At 42.1% G+C, this 15,827-nt stretch overlaps 1 protein-coding gene across 8 annotated transcripts in view; it reads left to right on the top strand.

Moving 5' to 3' along the window:
* Window positions 1-11,606, top strand: part of MARK3 (microtubule affinity regulating kinase 3) — a 71,615-nt gene extending 60,009 nt beyond the window's left edge. For 2 of the 8 annotated variants that reach the window (XM_081860561.1, XM_081860563.1), the window contains 4 exons: window positions 317-574; window positions 3,934-3,960; window positions 9,171-9,215; window positions 11,007-11,606. In XM_081860561.1, coding sequence (XP_081716687.1) covers window positions 317-574; window positions 3,934-3,960; window positions 9,171-9,215; window positions 11,007-11,352 — 676 coding nt within the window. In that variant the 3' untranslated portion in view covers window positions 11,353-11,606. The remainder of the gene's footprint in view (window positions 1-316; window positions 575-3,933; window positions 3,961-9,170; window positions 9,216-11,006) is intronic. The other 6 variants (XM_081860562.1, XM_081860565.1, XM_081860564.1 and 3 more) reach the window with 3 other exon arrangements.
* Window positions 11,607-15,827: the final 4,221 nt, after the last annotated feature.

Genomic DNA, 15,827 nt, shown 5'->3' with positions numbered 1-15,827 from the left:
TGTCTCAGCTGACTCTTGGGAAGCATTGATTGCTGCTGTGCTACCCCGCACATCAGCTGTTAGGCAGTGAAGCTGAGCAGCTCAACAAAGTCCTGCTGCCCCTCTGGCTCATGAGGAGACCTCTTCAGGTTCTGAGGTGGGTCTCCTCACAAGCCATTAGGACTCTCCAGGGTGCTCCCCATTTGATGCGATTTTGCATATGCACCTAGGAGTCTGGCCCAGAACGAAAATGGGGAGTCACCTGTACTCTATTAGCCTTGTAGAGATTTGAGTTTCTGTGGTGGAATTTTTAACTTAACCTGTGATCTTATTCCAGCGCTATTCCTGATCAGAGAACTCCAGTTGCTTCAACTCACAGCATTAGCAGCGCAACAACACCTGACCGTATCCGTTTCCCAAGAGGAACTGCCAGTCGCAGCACTTTCCATGGCCAGCTTAGAGAACGGCGCACTGCCACTTACAATGGGCCCCCTGCATCGCCCAGCCTGTCTCATGAAGCAACCCCACTTTCGCAGACACGAAGCAGGGGCTCCACTAACCTGTTCAGTAAATTGACTTCAAAGCTGACGAGGAGGTATGTATTATTTTTTTTTATTTTTTAAAAAAACATAATTTTAGCAGAAATTTGCTTGGCCCAGTTATTCTCCATATCCAAGAACTTAATCTAACCATGCTGCAGTTCAGCTTTTACAAGTTTAATATTCACCTTCCAAGTAGTGGGAGTTTCAGTTGACATACATAGAACTTAGCTTTTAGTATTTGCCTTTTATCAAACCTATATACACACTTCTTCAAAAAGCAATGTGGTTGCTCTGGTGCTGCAGAGAGGATTGTGGTTTGCATTGTTAATCTACAAGACTGGTTACTTAAATTGTGAGGGGCGGGAAAGCTAGCTTAAATCAGCCCATCTTTAGAAGGCTAGGCATATCAAGAATAGTGGCCTGCAGTAATGATGAACAGTGTAATTGGCCAATAACTGAAGTTTTCCCTTGGGAAATCTAATCAACAGAAGCCCACTTCAGCCCTTTGCAAGAAGTAAGATTTTCTTTCTCACTCACTTGCTAGTATAAGACCAGCTGAACTTTTCAGGAATTCTGACACTTTGAAAGTTTATCTACTCTGTGGCGTCACGTACTGTTGATTAACTGCTGAAGTATACCCAGGAGAATGCGTAGTCAGTATTCCATAGAAAAACCCCCTAAAACCCTAGCTTTAGACTCCTCAGGATTTAGTGATGCAAAGCTTCCTAAAGAAAACAGAAGCAGATGGATAGCCTAGGTACTGGTGTGCAGGGTTGCAACTGCTAGTCCCAAAATGGGAAACTGAGAAATGTAAAACATGGTTCCAAACTTAATCACATTTGTATTTTGCAAGTAAGCTTTCACTTGCTTAAGAGTTCCAACTTTGCTCTTTCCAGGACATGCTCCGGAAGCAGGAATGGCCTCATAGACATCTGTCTGTGCTCAGAACAGTGTTCTTAACATGGGTCTCTTAGATGCAGTTTCCTATAACAGATTCATGCATACCACTAATTAACTGAAGGGTGCAGAAAGCCTTGGGGTTGATCCAGAGGCTGCAGCTGGTGCAGAACCTAGCAGCTAGGTTGCTTGTGAGTGCAAACTACGGCCAGCACGCTTGTGGGATTCGCACTGGCTGCCAGTTTGCTACCAGGCCAAGTTCATGGTGTTGGTACCCACATATAACCCCCTGTACAGCTTGGGACCCAGTTATTTGAGTGACAGCATTATACACCCAGTAGATCACTGCAGTCTGCAAGAGAGTCTTTCCTGCAAGTTCCGAAGATCTCAGAAGCCCACTCTGCAGTAACTTGGAGCAGGGCTTTATGCGTGCCAGCCCCTCTCCTGTGCAATAACATTCCTGTCGAAATATGACAGGCACCCACTATCCGGAAAGAGTGGAAGGCATTTTCATTGCAGTAGACTTTACCAGTAGGATAAATTGATCTTTTACCATGTGTGTCCGCTTGTTAAAGAGTTTTAGTCTTGTTTTTAATTATGTATAAATCCCACTGGGATTTAGAAGGCATTAATAAATTAATTATAGTAATAGTAGTAGTAGTAATAGTTTGGTTTCAGAGGACGTTTTTATGTAGAGAGCCCCAGTCCTCAGCATCTCTAGCTAAAAGGGGTCTCAAGTAGCAGGACTGGGAAAGAGATTGACTGGAGAGGTTCTCCAGGCTCTCAGGCCAGATGATGTGACAATGTCAATAACTTTTGTGTGTGCTTCGTTGTGACACAGCGCTCATTCAGGAAAAGGAGATAAACACTGATCTGTCTTTCTGAAAGCCACTGTGGTTGGACCAATGAGATATATATTTTGCTCAGCCTATTTCAGTTAATGTCCTTTTGCCATTTAATACAGCCATATATATTTAATCCTTGTCCACGCTTCACAGATCTCACAGCCTTTGCAGGTCTGGTGTCTGTATGTCATCTGTCATGCATTTTTTTTGGGGGGGGGGGGTTTCCATGAACTCTTAAGCCTCACTACCCAGCTTCACAGGCTTTCCAAAACATTCAGAGACTTCACTTTAGAAGCAACTTAGCTGTTTCAACTTAAAATGATTTTTGCAAGGGACTTCAAGTGTTACAGTGCCTTGCCTGGTTTGTCATTATTTCCTTTTGCACTTAAGACACGTAAGCGATAATTGGCGCTGTAATTATTTGCTTTTCACACCTTGAATAAGCTGTTTTGTTGTATCAGCAGTTCGCAGTATTTGTGTCCTTTCACAATGTGATTATAGACTGAAGTTTTCAAACTTCCATTCTAGTTACACTGGAAGTTTTGTTGTCACTAATAGTTCTGTTTTAGGGGCTTCTGGCTGCTGTAGAAATTAAGCATTTTCCTTGTCTGTGAGCACAAGGTCTTGCATTCCTGTTTTTCCTGTGTGCATTAATTGGAAAGGGTTATGAAGTCACATTCAGCTTAAGTTCTGAGTCCTGTTCCTAGAAGATACTCTATTTCTGTTCTGTTTTTGTTTTTTTGGTACCCCCCAAGGGCTTTAAAAGTCACCCTTTGCACACAATGCTAAACAATGGTTTAGTGTAACTTGCTGGACAGTAGAGATTTGCTGCAAGCCTCAGGCTTGGGTACTCCATTTCCTCCTATGCAGCTGGGAAAAAGGAACTTAAGTCAGAATTTAATTTAACTTCCCACGAAACCTAGTTTGCTGCACTAGTCAGTTTCTTTTTAAAAACTAAAAGCCAACTTAAAGCCATAGGTTATGAAGTAGGCTTGCTTAACTACAGTTTGCTTTAAACCATTACCCCTGGCTTGTACATAACAATATCAAGTTTTATGGAAAGCAAAGCTAAACTTTACTGAAGTTCTCCCCACTGTCCAGGAGGGGAAGAGGAGAGCATGCATGCCCAACACAACTCTTACTTACCGTGAACATACAGTGGAACCTCGTGTTATGGACGGGATCCATTCTGGAGGCCCATCCGTAACACAGAACTGACGCAAGCCGAAGTGCTGCCTCTGCACATGCGCACGGTAAAACCCGGAAGTAACCTGTTCCTGTACTTCCGGGTTGCCACGGGACACAACAGGAAAACACATAATCTGAAGTGGACGTGACATGAGGTATGACTGTAGTACTAAACCATGTGTCTACTGTACATAGACAACTGTAATATAATTTGCCTTTACTTGGCTATCAAATTCAGAAAGCAGAAGTGATGTGAAGGATTTCTCATATGTGCAGGGGAGTGACTGGGGAAGAAAGTGTTGAATTCTCCTTAACACTGAAGATCCATCCATCCATTCCAATAACCATCATGTATTTCCAGAGTGAATTTGAAACTGTTTCCGTATTTCATTGAGTTAGTCTTATGTGTCTCGCTTGTTGAGTGGATTTTCAAATTTCATACCAACACATTTTAATTATTATTTTGGCTTAATTTCTTTTAGAAACATGTCATTCAGGTTTATCAAAAGGTAGGATTTTACTTCTATTTTCAGAACCAGCTCTCGCAATTAACATTGAATTTGGCTTTCTAGCCTTGGTTTTTCTTTAAAACAAATTGAAACAAAACTAAACTTTCCGCTGAGAACTAAATACTCTTCACATACCCAAGATAAGTAAAGAAATTCATTAACCAATGAATAATCCCTATGGATCTCTGGCACCTGAATAATAATGAAATGCAAAGCATGTCTTATGCGCTCTACTTACTTTGATAGTACCAAAAAATAATTTTGTTCTTTATACTAATACACTTAGCATGCTTATGGTTGAAAAATGATATGTACAGTAATATTGATTAAAAGTGTAATACAAAGGTAAGTAATTCTCTACTTGCTTTATCAATCTTAATTTCAGCTTAAGAGCCATTTTAGTTTATTTGCCACTCACTGGTGATAATATATTTGGAACCTAGTCCTGGGTTTTTACTTTTTTAAAAAATACAAATAATACCCTGAAGATCTATTGAGACATAGTCAGAACTATAAACGCCTCTCTTGTTAGCAACATGCTTGGTTGAGTTTGCATTCATGGTTCTGGAATGGAGATACGTTTCTTAGCAGTTTGATGAAGAGAGCATTGTTAGGCAGCATTGGAGGCAAGGATCTCCACTGTTTGCTTGGTATTCATAGAAAAAGTAGAAGTAGTTACATTTGGCCTGCCACATTTGAGAACCTGCTGAACAAGAGAGATGTTTGTATGTTAAGATAATAGTAGACCAGGCAGTTTGAAAGAAATTGAAATGCAAGAAATGGGTAAGTTTCAGGCCATCCTGCAGAGATAGCATTGCGCGGCATTTGGCATGTGAATTCATAGCTTGTGGCAAGGAGGGGAAAATGGTCCTGTTTCACATAGTTTTTGGTTTCTAAAAGAAACACCCCACTATGCGTACGAGTGTTGGTCAATTCAGAGTGTCTCTGCTATTCACAGCGCTGCTGGCATTAGAGAAATGGCACAGCTCAGTGGTAGAGAACTGGGCCCAAAGTAACAAAAGAAATTTCAGTAGGGGCAAAGCTAAGGTTCTGCACTGTAAGCTTTGGCACCACAATTTAACAAGGATATTGACAAGCTGAAAAGTGTGCAGATGATGAAGGGTCTGTAAAGTGAGCCTTATTAGGAGCGGTTGAAGGAGTTGGGTGTGTTGAGCCTGGAAAAGAGAGACTGAGAGGAGATAGGATAGCCATCTTCAAAGAGCATAAGGGCTGTCACATGAAGGATGAAACAAGCTTGTTTTCTCCTGCTTTGGGGAGGTAGGACTCGGAAGAGTTACAAGAAAGGAGATTCCAGCTGGACACAAGGAAGAACTTTCTGACAGTAAGAGCTGTTTGACAGTAGAACAGACTCCTTGAAAGGTTGTGGGCTCTCCTTTGGAGGTTTCTAAGCAGAGGTTGGATGCTCTTCTGTCTTGGGTGCTTTAGTTGAGATTCCTGTATTGCAGGGGGTTGGACGGGATGTGGGGTCCCTTCCTACTCCACCAGTCCATGAATCTAAGGAACACAAAAATGTGTTTGCCCACATCTGGAGTGGAGCCTTTAACCAGGGCGCAGTAGTTTTCCAGTTTAAGCTAGAGTTAAAGTGTACAATCTTTGGGACACATTACAGTGGTGCCTTGCAAGACGAAAAGAATCCGTTCCGCGAGTCTCTTCGTCTTGCGGTTTTTTCGTCTTGCGAAGCAAGCCCCTTAGTGGATTAGCGCTATTAGCGGCTTAGCGGATCAGCTGATAAGCGGCTTAGCGGATCAGCGGATAAGCAGCTTAGCGGATCAGCTGATAAGCGGCTTAGCGGATCAGCTGATAAGCGGCTTAGCGGCTTAGAAAAAGGGGGGGAGGGGAAAAAACCGCAGGAACTCGCAAGACATTTTCGTCTTGCGAAGCAAGCCCATAGGAAATTCGTTTTGCGAAGCACCTCCAAAACGGAAAACCCTTTCGTCTAGCGGGTTTTCCGTCTTGTGAGGCATTTGTCTTGCGGGGCACCACTGTAATAGGTTACCCAATGGCAAAAAAAAAAGCTAGAGCCCAGGCAGTTTCCATAAAACCCGTTGCTGTATCATTGATTTTAAGTGTCTGGTTGTGTGTTTCATCAGCTGAGAGGCAGTTAAATGAACCGCAGCAGCTCCTAAAGTGTGTTGATCATTATTCAGAGCTTTGAAAGTACAGAAGTGTTTGTGATGTCTCTAAATAGATAAAACCCTATTTTGTCCTCTAAGCCAGTGTTTCCCAACCTTGGGCCTCCAGATGTTTTTGGCCTACAACTCCCATCATCCCTAGCTAGCAAGACCAGTGGTCAGGGATGATGGGAATTGTAGTTCAAAGACAGCTGGAGGCCCAAGGTTGGGAAACACTGCTCTAAGGCTAGGTAAGACATCTCCACAATGTCAATGCATTTTCACATGTATGGTCACTTACGGAACTTTCATTAAAGTTGGACTGTCTCCAGTGACCACCTGTGGTTGCTCCCATGCTTTTAGGCCTTTCCCCCCTGCGATATCTGCTTTTTCTTTAATGGATACATAACATTTGTGGTACCCTGGTTTGTGATATGGCTGCATTGAATGTTTTATCACTTCACTTATTTATGTGCATTTAACCTGTTCTGTTAATATTTTGAATCCCCTGAAAGCACAACCTTAGCTGGACTGCTCGACATTCTTAATTTAATTTTGCAGTGCAAATCTGATATTAGTGCACTTTGTCAAATTTTCTCAAGGAAGCACATGTCCCCATCCTAATAGTTAGCAGATTATGAAACCAGTGGTTTGTTTACAGTACAGGACCTGCAACATATGTGGGGGTTATGTTCTGAGGATATTGCGTAAAGCCAAAATAGTGTATCGTAAAAACACATTGGGTGCTAATGGCAGGTAGGGTGCCAAAGTTCCCCCCCCCAGATGACCACCCCCTTTCCACTCCCTTTTTAATTAAAAAAAATAGTTTTGCCAAGTGCATAATGCTGAATGCACACAAGTTTAATGCTCATCAGTTGTGAGCCTACTGCTTCCTTCCCTTCCACCACCATCCTAAGGCAGATGGCTTGTGCAATGGAAACCCACTTGCATGGATTTCGATTTTTCTTCACTGCTCAGCAGGATCCCTAACCTTCCAGAGGACATCTGAGGGGGGGGGGCTGCAGGGACAAGAGAAAAGGAAGCACAAATAGATGCTCACTCTCACTAGGTTGGCTTTCACCCTGTATGGCCCAAATGTGACATTCACTTTTTGAATTCTTCAAGAATCCTTTTTATTTCAGAACGTTACCATGCATATGACACTCACACACTTTCATGCATGCAAGGGAATAATTGTACTGTATAGGTGAATCACAACTGAATTATCAGATGAATTTCATTCTGTAGCCCTCTCTTTCTTGAAGCCATCCTGTTTGTGCAACTAGGAAGTGTCTCATGAAAGCCATATGTTCTTCTGGGGACTCATTGCAAATATTTATGTGCCATGAATTCTGCCATTTTAAGAACGTCTCGTGTCACTCTTAATCAAGTGGACAGGGAAGGGCCTTAGCTCAGTGACGGATAATCTGCTTTGCATGTGGAAGGGCTCAGGTTCAATCGCTGGCATCTCCTGACACCCGTCTAAAATCCTGGAGAGGTGCTGCTGCCAGTTGGTGTAGATAATACTGAGATGAATGGACCAGCGGTCTGACTCAGTAAAAGGCAGCCTCCTGCATTTCTTTGATTGGGTGCTTAATTTTTATCTTGAAGCATGTTCAGTTCTTTCTGTTACGGAAAGATTTTGAACAGTTGGTGCATTTATTGGTACAAATTCCCTTTGTATAACTGGTTTGACAAATCAATGGATTGTGGGATAAGATGACAATTCAGTTTTTCTTTACTGGATTCTGACTATTTCCGGTATACCTCGACTTTCTCCATGCATTCGTATTGCCATTCAGAAAGTTCAGCCTGTGTTCTTACCCTCCATTAGAGTTCAGTAGCTCTATTGCTCCAGCATGAAGTAGTCAGTGAAGCTCATTTGGAGATTGCAGCCAAATTCAACATACCACATAGTCATTTAAATCCCTTGAATCCGAGTTTGTTCCAGTTGCTTTCTGTGCCATGGTGGAGAAAAAGGAATAAAATAGAATCCCTTGCTGATTCTTTCCTCCATTCAGCATGTTCTGCTGAACAAATGAAACTACAAATTGCAGAGATGAGCAGTAAACTTTTTACAGAGGTGTAGATATACTGCAATTTGCTGGATTTATCGACGGCTTATTGTGAATATCCCTGGGCAGAAATTTTTACAGAGCTTCTGCATTCCAAGCTAATCAAAAGTCTGCATCAAATTAACACAAAACTCTGTAGAGGGCAACAAGGGTGGTGCTGAAATTGAGGATTGGGGTAAGGTCTGTGTGAAGCATTTCCATTCCTTCTAAGTGCTTTCAGTTCAGCATTTGTGATCAAAGCTAAGGTGTTAAGTGGAGCAGAACAGTGTACAGGAAGGATTTCCCATTCTTCTGTTGCATACCTACCCAACTGCTGAAAATCATATGTATCAACAGAAGTTGGTTTTAAAGGTCTTCACATTTTCTTCCCACCCTTCTCTGCAGCAGTTGAAAAGTGCCTTGCACTATTTCTGTTTCTTTCTAAAGGTTTATTCTTGACAGGTAAGGCAGAGGAATGCTAAGTGAATGGAATTATACAGTGGTGAACTTTCTAGCTGGAAACTGTCTTAATAAGGGGAAGCAGTTACCAGCTGATCATGAGATTCGTCCATTTATATATAAACTGAGAGATAACAGGCTGGACAGTCCTGAAAATATACTATGATGGGCCTTGTCTGGTATACCTGAACTGAATTTCTAGTGTTTGTAATTTATTCTTTCTGCCTGCCTAACAGTTATGTGAGCAGCCCAATGCTTAATCGAGCACCATTGTTGCAAGTCCTTTCTGCTGTCACCAGAATCTTCAGCTGTCTTCTTGTAGATCAGTGTACAGCCCTAATAGCAAATGTTTGAGGCTTCCAAATATATTTTATTTGGACAAAGGCATGTTTGATATTCTGAGTCTACTAATCATTTGAATGTTTAAAGCCAAGCATCTAATTGCAAATGTAAATTGTTAAGTGAGATGTTGCTATGCAGTGTTCTGCCAACTTTTATCCATACTAGTGTAAGATTTGTCTTCTCTTTCCTGCTTTCTTTGTGCTTCGGCATTGTTTTCATTGAGGCTCCCAACTGAATATGAGAGGAACGGGAGATATGAGGGATCAAGGTGAGGGTAACTATTTTTTGCTTAAAATGTTAACCTTAGATGTTTTACACTCTTTCCCCCCCTCCACTCCTTCGAGGGATGTAAACAGTAGGACACTGTTGGTGGTATCTGTAAAACTTAACGAATATGTAAAACTAAGATTGCCTCCTATACTCAAAGCTGTGATTAAATCACTTATATTACATGATTCTGACTTTCCATGCATACACCCTGACCAAAATCTAGCCTCTCGGAGCTATGCAATGACTATTAGATTGTAGCTGAGAGAGCCAGCCGATTACGGGACAGTTCAAAAAGGAGACTTCCCCAATTAGCCTTGAAATTGTCATTGAAAACTCTCTGCCATTGTCAAGTAGAGAATGGGAAAAGACTTTTCTTTTTTATTACTTTTTAGCACAAAGGCCAGATTCATGGGACTAAGAATTAATCACAGAAATGTCTATAAGAGAGCCTTGGTTTTGAATGGTGGGCTCGTTTTCCTACAGAAGTTCTGGGATTTCATTAACAGATATGAAAACCTGGATTGAATTATGCTGAGATCCTGTTAGAAAGACTCAAATACTGAATTGCTGAATAAAGTGCTGCTCCTGTCTTTGGACACCGCTTGAAACGATTACCTCTGGAAGTGTCTTTATTGTGTCTGGTTCTGATTCCATACACAAAGCTTAACACTACCAGACGCCTTTCCCCCCTAAAACTTGGTATCTGCCTGCCTTCAAGGAGGCAGGGCTGCTAATTCACAGGTTGAAGTAGATATGAAATTCTAGAAATGCCTGTGACTTCTAATTTTTTTCATAGCCCTTCCAAAGGGGAAATTGGGACGGGAAGGCATCAATATGGGGATTTGTGTTTTTTGTATATTTGATACAAGCGTGTTTTCACCCAGCCCAGGGAACTGCTGGCAGCATTCATTCTATGGCTGCTGGTGGAGTCATGCTTTCACTAGATCACTGCTGCTTTCACTAGATCACCAGGTTTGATAGTATGCTTCAATTCCAATCACCGTAGTTGAACATTTTCCCGTCACTTACAGCCCCTTCCAGTTTTGTCTGCGGAGTTTATTCATTTTAAAATAAAAGTAGAGGTTAATTCTATGATCCTCCCTGGAACTAAACTTAAAGGGCAGTTTTTAAACCATAGTTATTACTACTTGAATGTGATAGTTTTTTAAAAAACTGCTCTCAACTTGTAGGAAAGTGGGAAGTCAGTTTGAAAGTCCTCACCTGCTTCCAGCAAAGTTAGGGGGAAAGGGGTCCTAAGGGATATTTCACATGTAACTGATAGTGCCCCATGTTGGGAAGACTTAAATTGTGACATGCAGAGTTCTGCATTAAAAGTCCCCAGCACCAAATTCTACATTTAGTGTATTATGCATATTTGGCACTCCATGATGATGGGAAGTGGAAGATGATTTGCAGCAGAGAGAATCAGTGTCCTGGGAAAAGGTTGCATCACACCCGCACATGTGTGACTTCTCTTTTTCACATCTCCCCCTCCGAAACTTGTTTTTGTAAGGGGAGGGGAAGGAAACCTTGGAGGTGAGCGCCACATATTTTCATATAACACCCCGTTGGCTTGAGCTCTATTGGGCTTTCCCCCTAATTCAGATGTTGCTAGGCACTAACGGGAGCTTTTAATCGCAGCGGGGCTTGGTAAGCAGTTGCCGAGAGAGCATGCTTAATAATGCATGCTGCAAAGCCTTTTACTAACATAATGGATTTCACTGACATAACAACTCGGAAAGGAAACGGGCTCATCTGGTATGAATACTAAGGCTTCGTTTCCTTTCAGCCGCAACGTGTCCGTTGACCAGAAGGATGACAACAAAGAAGCCAAGCCCCGCTCACTACGATTCACCTGGAGCATGAAGACCACCAGCTCCATGGACCCTAACGATATGATGAGGGAAATCCGCAAGGTCCTGGACGCCAATAACTGTGACTATGAACAGAGGGAGCGTTTCTTGCTTTTCTGTGTCCATGGAGACGGCCATGCAGAGAACCTCGTGCAGTGGGAGATGGAGGTGTGTAAGCTGCCAAGACTGTCGCTGAACGGAGTTCGCTTCAAAAGGATATCGGGAACATCCATAGCTTTTAAAAACATTGCTTCCAAAATTGCCAATGAATTAAAGCTGTAATGGGAAGAGCAATCAAGTTTGTAAATTTAAAAGTAGCAAATTTCAAGTGGTTTTTTTTTGTTTTGTTTTTTTGAGAACACCAATGGAAATGTATAGAATAATATTTAGGGCAATAATTTCTGCATCTTCTGAATCATGATATTAAAACTGTTGAGACAAGCTGCTGAGCTGGGAGGGAGAATTGGACTTTTTATATATATACATATATATATATATATATGCACTACAGCATTAAAGTTGCCTACTATGTAAAATATTATTCCCTTCTGCTTTATTTCCATTGCTCCGAGTCTTGGCGAACAATCTGAAACACACAAATATATACCTTTGAATATTCCTCTTGTTTGTGTGGATGTGTGAATGTACCGTATGTGTGTATAATTATAATATAAAAAGTATTATATGTAAACCATTTAAAGCATTAGAGCTGTACTGGTACCTCTTTTTTGGGCTACTTTTGGTGCTAAAATTGAAATGGCCAAGATGGAGACACTTAAGAATACGTTAAACAAAGCTAACGAGCTCACCAGTAAATTCAGGCTTTGCGATTCACTGCTGTGTTTAAGAATAGTATGAAGGGTTTGGGTTTATGGTTGTGAACAGTATTCCTGTGGTTTCTTATTTGCTCTCATGAGGTAACTTAAAACTCGTGGTTTTTTCCCCTCAAGTCTTGCAATCTTTCTCCCACCTATTTATTATTATTTAAGTCTGGAATCAAAATTAAAACTACACATTTGTGATAATTAAAACTGTGGGGAAATGCTTCAAGTTTTTATTTTTTCCTTGCTAAGCAAAAGTTGAGCATTTTATCTTCTTGATCCTTTCTCCTCAAGGTTTTTACTAGAACAAATTGCATTTTTTTGTCATTTTATTTTGGGCCACTTTGCTCTTACATTGCTCCTGTTCACTCCAGTGGGGCCAGTTCAGGGAACTTTCCTGGAGAATTGTGCACATAACGTCTCCTTTTTAACACAGATGGGCAGTATCCAGCACTCCCCTTCTGCTACCGCAAGACAGTTGTGTTAGCAGAAAGAACTTTCCCCACCTCTCCTCCTCAGTCCCCCACGCACCCTTGAAATCAGCTCTGGAAAGTTGGGGAACCCTCCCAAAAAGATCTGGGGGCCATGCGCAGGGATAGGAGAGGAAATGGAATAGCCACTGTTACAGAGGAATTCCACTGGCACTGTTTTGGATGCAACCCTTTATGTTGAGGTAGAAATGTGTTTATCAGCAGATTTACTGGAACATGTCTTTTGTTGAGTGTTATCCTGTGGTAGCTTTGTGTTACAGAAGCTCTTTCATTAGCACAAGGCGAGGCACCCCGATTTCATCAACCTCCCTACAAATTGCAGTCTTCTATACCATAACCCTACTATTAAGGGGTTTCCTCCAGTGTTAGAAACTGAGATATGAAAACTAGGAGCTAAATGGCACCTTAAACCTAGGTTGTCGGCGCAACAACGAAATGGCACGCTTATTATTTATACCCCGCCCATCTGGCTGGGAACAAAACAATAAAATACAATAACCTATTAAACATTAAAAACTTCCCTAAACAGGGCTGCCTTCAGATGTCTTCTAAAAGTTTGGTAGTTATTTTTCTCTTTGACATCTGGTGGGAGGGCGTTCCACAGGGCGGGTGCCACTACTGAGAAGGCCCTCTGCCTGGTTCCCTGTAACTTGGCTTCCCCCCAGCGAAGCCAAGTTACAACAAGAATACAAAGCTGAAAATGAATGAACTGCAGCTAAACATTATGTTCATTTTTCACATGATCTAGTCCTTCCCCTGCCCGCCCGCCCTAATATTCTTAAGAGGGTCTCTTCTCCAGTCTTCAGAGAGTAGCTGGAAGTGAGGAGGCAGAAAAGGTCCTCCTTTGCTTCCGCTCTGCAGTTTTAATCTGAAACCTTTAGGTGCAGTACCGCGCCCAGAGCTGAGAAAAGGCTCACACTAATGAAGTTCCCTGTCGCAAAATGAGCCTAAAGCAATGGAAGTTTTGAACACTGACTCCGCCAACCCTCAGGAGGAGCTTTTGGGGGACAGAAGGTAGGAGGGACCAGAAAAAAAATATCAGCTACCCTTCCTTGCACAAGCTGAAGCATCTGTGCTAGCAGAAAGTCGCTGTGGGATGTCACCCATTTTCTATAGGACAGAAGCCAGCTAAGAAAGGACAAGAGTGAGAGAAGTCTTGAATTCCAGTTAATGGGAGAATTGTCCCATGACTAAAATGCTGACTGCCTTGACCATTAATGCTGGCAATGGGGGGGCGGGTGGATTACCAGTGGTTACAAAAATAAGTGAGGAAAATACTACCTCTCCCTGTCAATTTTTCTATTCTAAATTAGCTTTCCACAACCCTCCAGATACTTTGGACTCCCATCAGCTCCAGCCAGAATGTTTAATGATAAAGGAAGGTGGTAGATGTAGTGGTTTGTTGTTGTTTTTTTGCTGGAAGCTGCCCAGAGTGGCTGGGGCAACCCAGTCAAGTGGGTAAGGTATGGAAATTTTTAAATTATTATTTAGTGCAAAACAATTGGAGGGGTACCAGTTTGTACTAAATCTACCTAATAGCTGCCAGGGCAAAAGCATGTCCACTCTTCCTTTGCAAACTGTTAACTAATGTGTACAGGAGATTTTGTCCTTAAAGCAAAAAAAAGGGATTAAAAGAGGGCTGCCATTTTGCCTGCAAGTGTAAAGGCAGCTGGGGCCCTCTTCTTGATACATATCTAAACTACTAAAAAGATTCTGCACATGCAGACACAGACACAAACACAAACAGCAAGCATATTCTGAGACATGGAAGCAATTGGAACAAATCTGTGTGCTCACAGAATCAGGGGGTTTGCAAGCTTCGTATCTGAAACCTTTTCCGTTCCATTGCATCAGGAAAAGGGACAGCGTGAGACAGCGGTTGCAAGGTTGTCGGTATGAACTGTCATGTTGAGTAACTAAGTCTGGTTCCTGGGCCTTTATCCATACCTCTCTTTTCTTAGTCATTACCAAAGAATAGCACACCATCTGTGAAATCATCATCACTAAAAATAAAAAAACCTGCTGGGTGTTAGATGAATTCAGCTCCGGTCCTCCGAACTGATACGGCCCATCTTCGCTCGAGCCCAGCAGAGTATAACCCAGAGTCCGCAACGAAAGGATGAGGCAGGTATGGCTACATTGCTAAGCTTTATTACTAAGCTATGCTGAGAGCATACAAATATACATCTTGCCTCTGTGAGAAGCAGAGAGCAACTCCAACAAAAACAACAGTACAAAGGAAACGGGAAACCAGTAAACGTCACATCCCGTCTCCCTTTCCCGTGGGAATCCAACAGTATCTGGACTGTGGAATGAAAACATAGTCCTGTGACTACCAGCAGCTGCTCAGTGAGGGAAACAGAAACCTGCATTGCAGAGTATATTTTATGATTTGCATTGTATAGATTCTCCATATCTGTTGATCTTAAGAACCCAGAAGTGACCAACCTTTTCTATGAGACAACACTTCTAGCGATAGCTACCAAAATGGATATGTCTTCTTCGAATCAAAGCACAGAACAGCATCATCTTGTTCGCTCTTCTGGTTATTTGAAATGTCCTTCAAGGCCTAGATTTGATATGGGCTTAATTACCTAACATAATTTCCATGTGGGTCCTCTTGTGTGGCCCCCCTAGTGCTTGTGGCCCCCAGTTCAGCAAAGCACAAGCGTGGAAAGAGCTTTATTTTACATTATTTTTAAAACATACTTGATGCACCCATCTTGAGTTCAGCCTAGGAGGCCAGTACTGAATGTTTCACATCCAATTTCACATCTGGGTAAAACTTCCTTGCAAACATGCTATACTAGTTAAAAGGGACGCAGGTGGCACTGTGGTCTAAACCACTGAGCCTCTTGGGCTTGTCAATCAGAAGGTTGGCGCTTCGAATCCCCATGATGGGGTGAGTTTCTGTTGGTCTGTCCCAGCTCCTGCCAACCTAGCAGTTCAAAAGCTCACCAGTGCAAGTAGATAAATAGGTACTGCTGCGCTGGGAAGGTAAATGGTGTTTCCATGCACTCTGGTTTGCATCACAGTATTCCATTGTGCCAGAAGTGGTTTAGTCCTGCTGGCCACATGACTCAGAAAGCTGTCTGTGGACAAACGCCAGCTTCCTCAGCCTGAAAGCAAGACGAACGCTGCACCCCATAGTCACCTTTGACTGGACTCTTTACCTATTGGTTACAAGGATCCTAAGCCAGCCTTGGTGTTCTCTATAATCAACTCCAGTTGCAGGTGGCTGAGATAAAGGTTATAATTACTGTAAAAGAAAGTATAAAATGTCTGGTTTTTGAAACCGCCTGCTATGTATAGATATTTGATTGTTGAACGATGTTAGTAATGGGCATTGCTTCTCCCATTTTGTTAAAGCAGTGAACATTTCAAAGCACTTAAAATCTCAGGTGGGTATCTAGATCTCTAGTTTAGAATTTTTAAAAAGCTATTT

The sequence above is a fragment of the Podarcis erhardii genome, assembly GCF_964252035.2.
Source record: "Podarcis erhardii genome assembly, chromosome: 1".
Lineage (NCBI taxonomy): Eukaryota > Metazoa > Chordata > Lepidosauria > Squamata > Lacertidae > Podarcis > Podarcis erhardii.
This window is presented reverse-complemented; position numbering and strand designations above follow the sequence as displayed.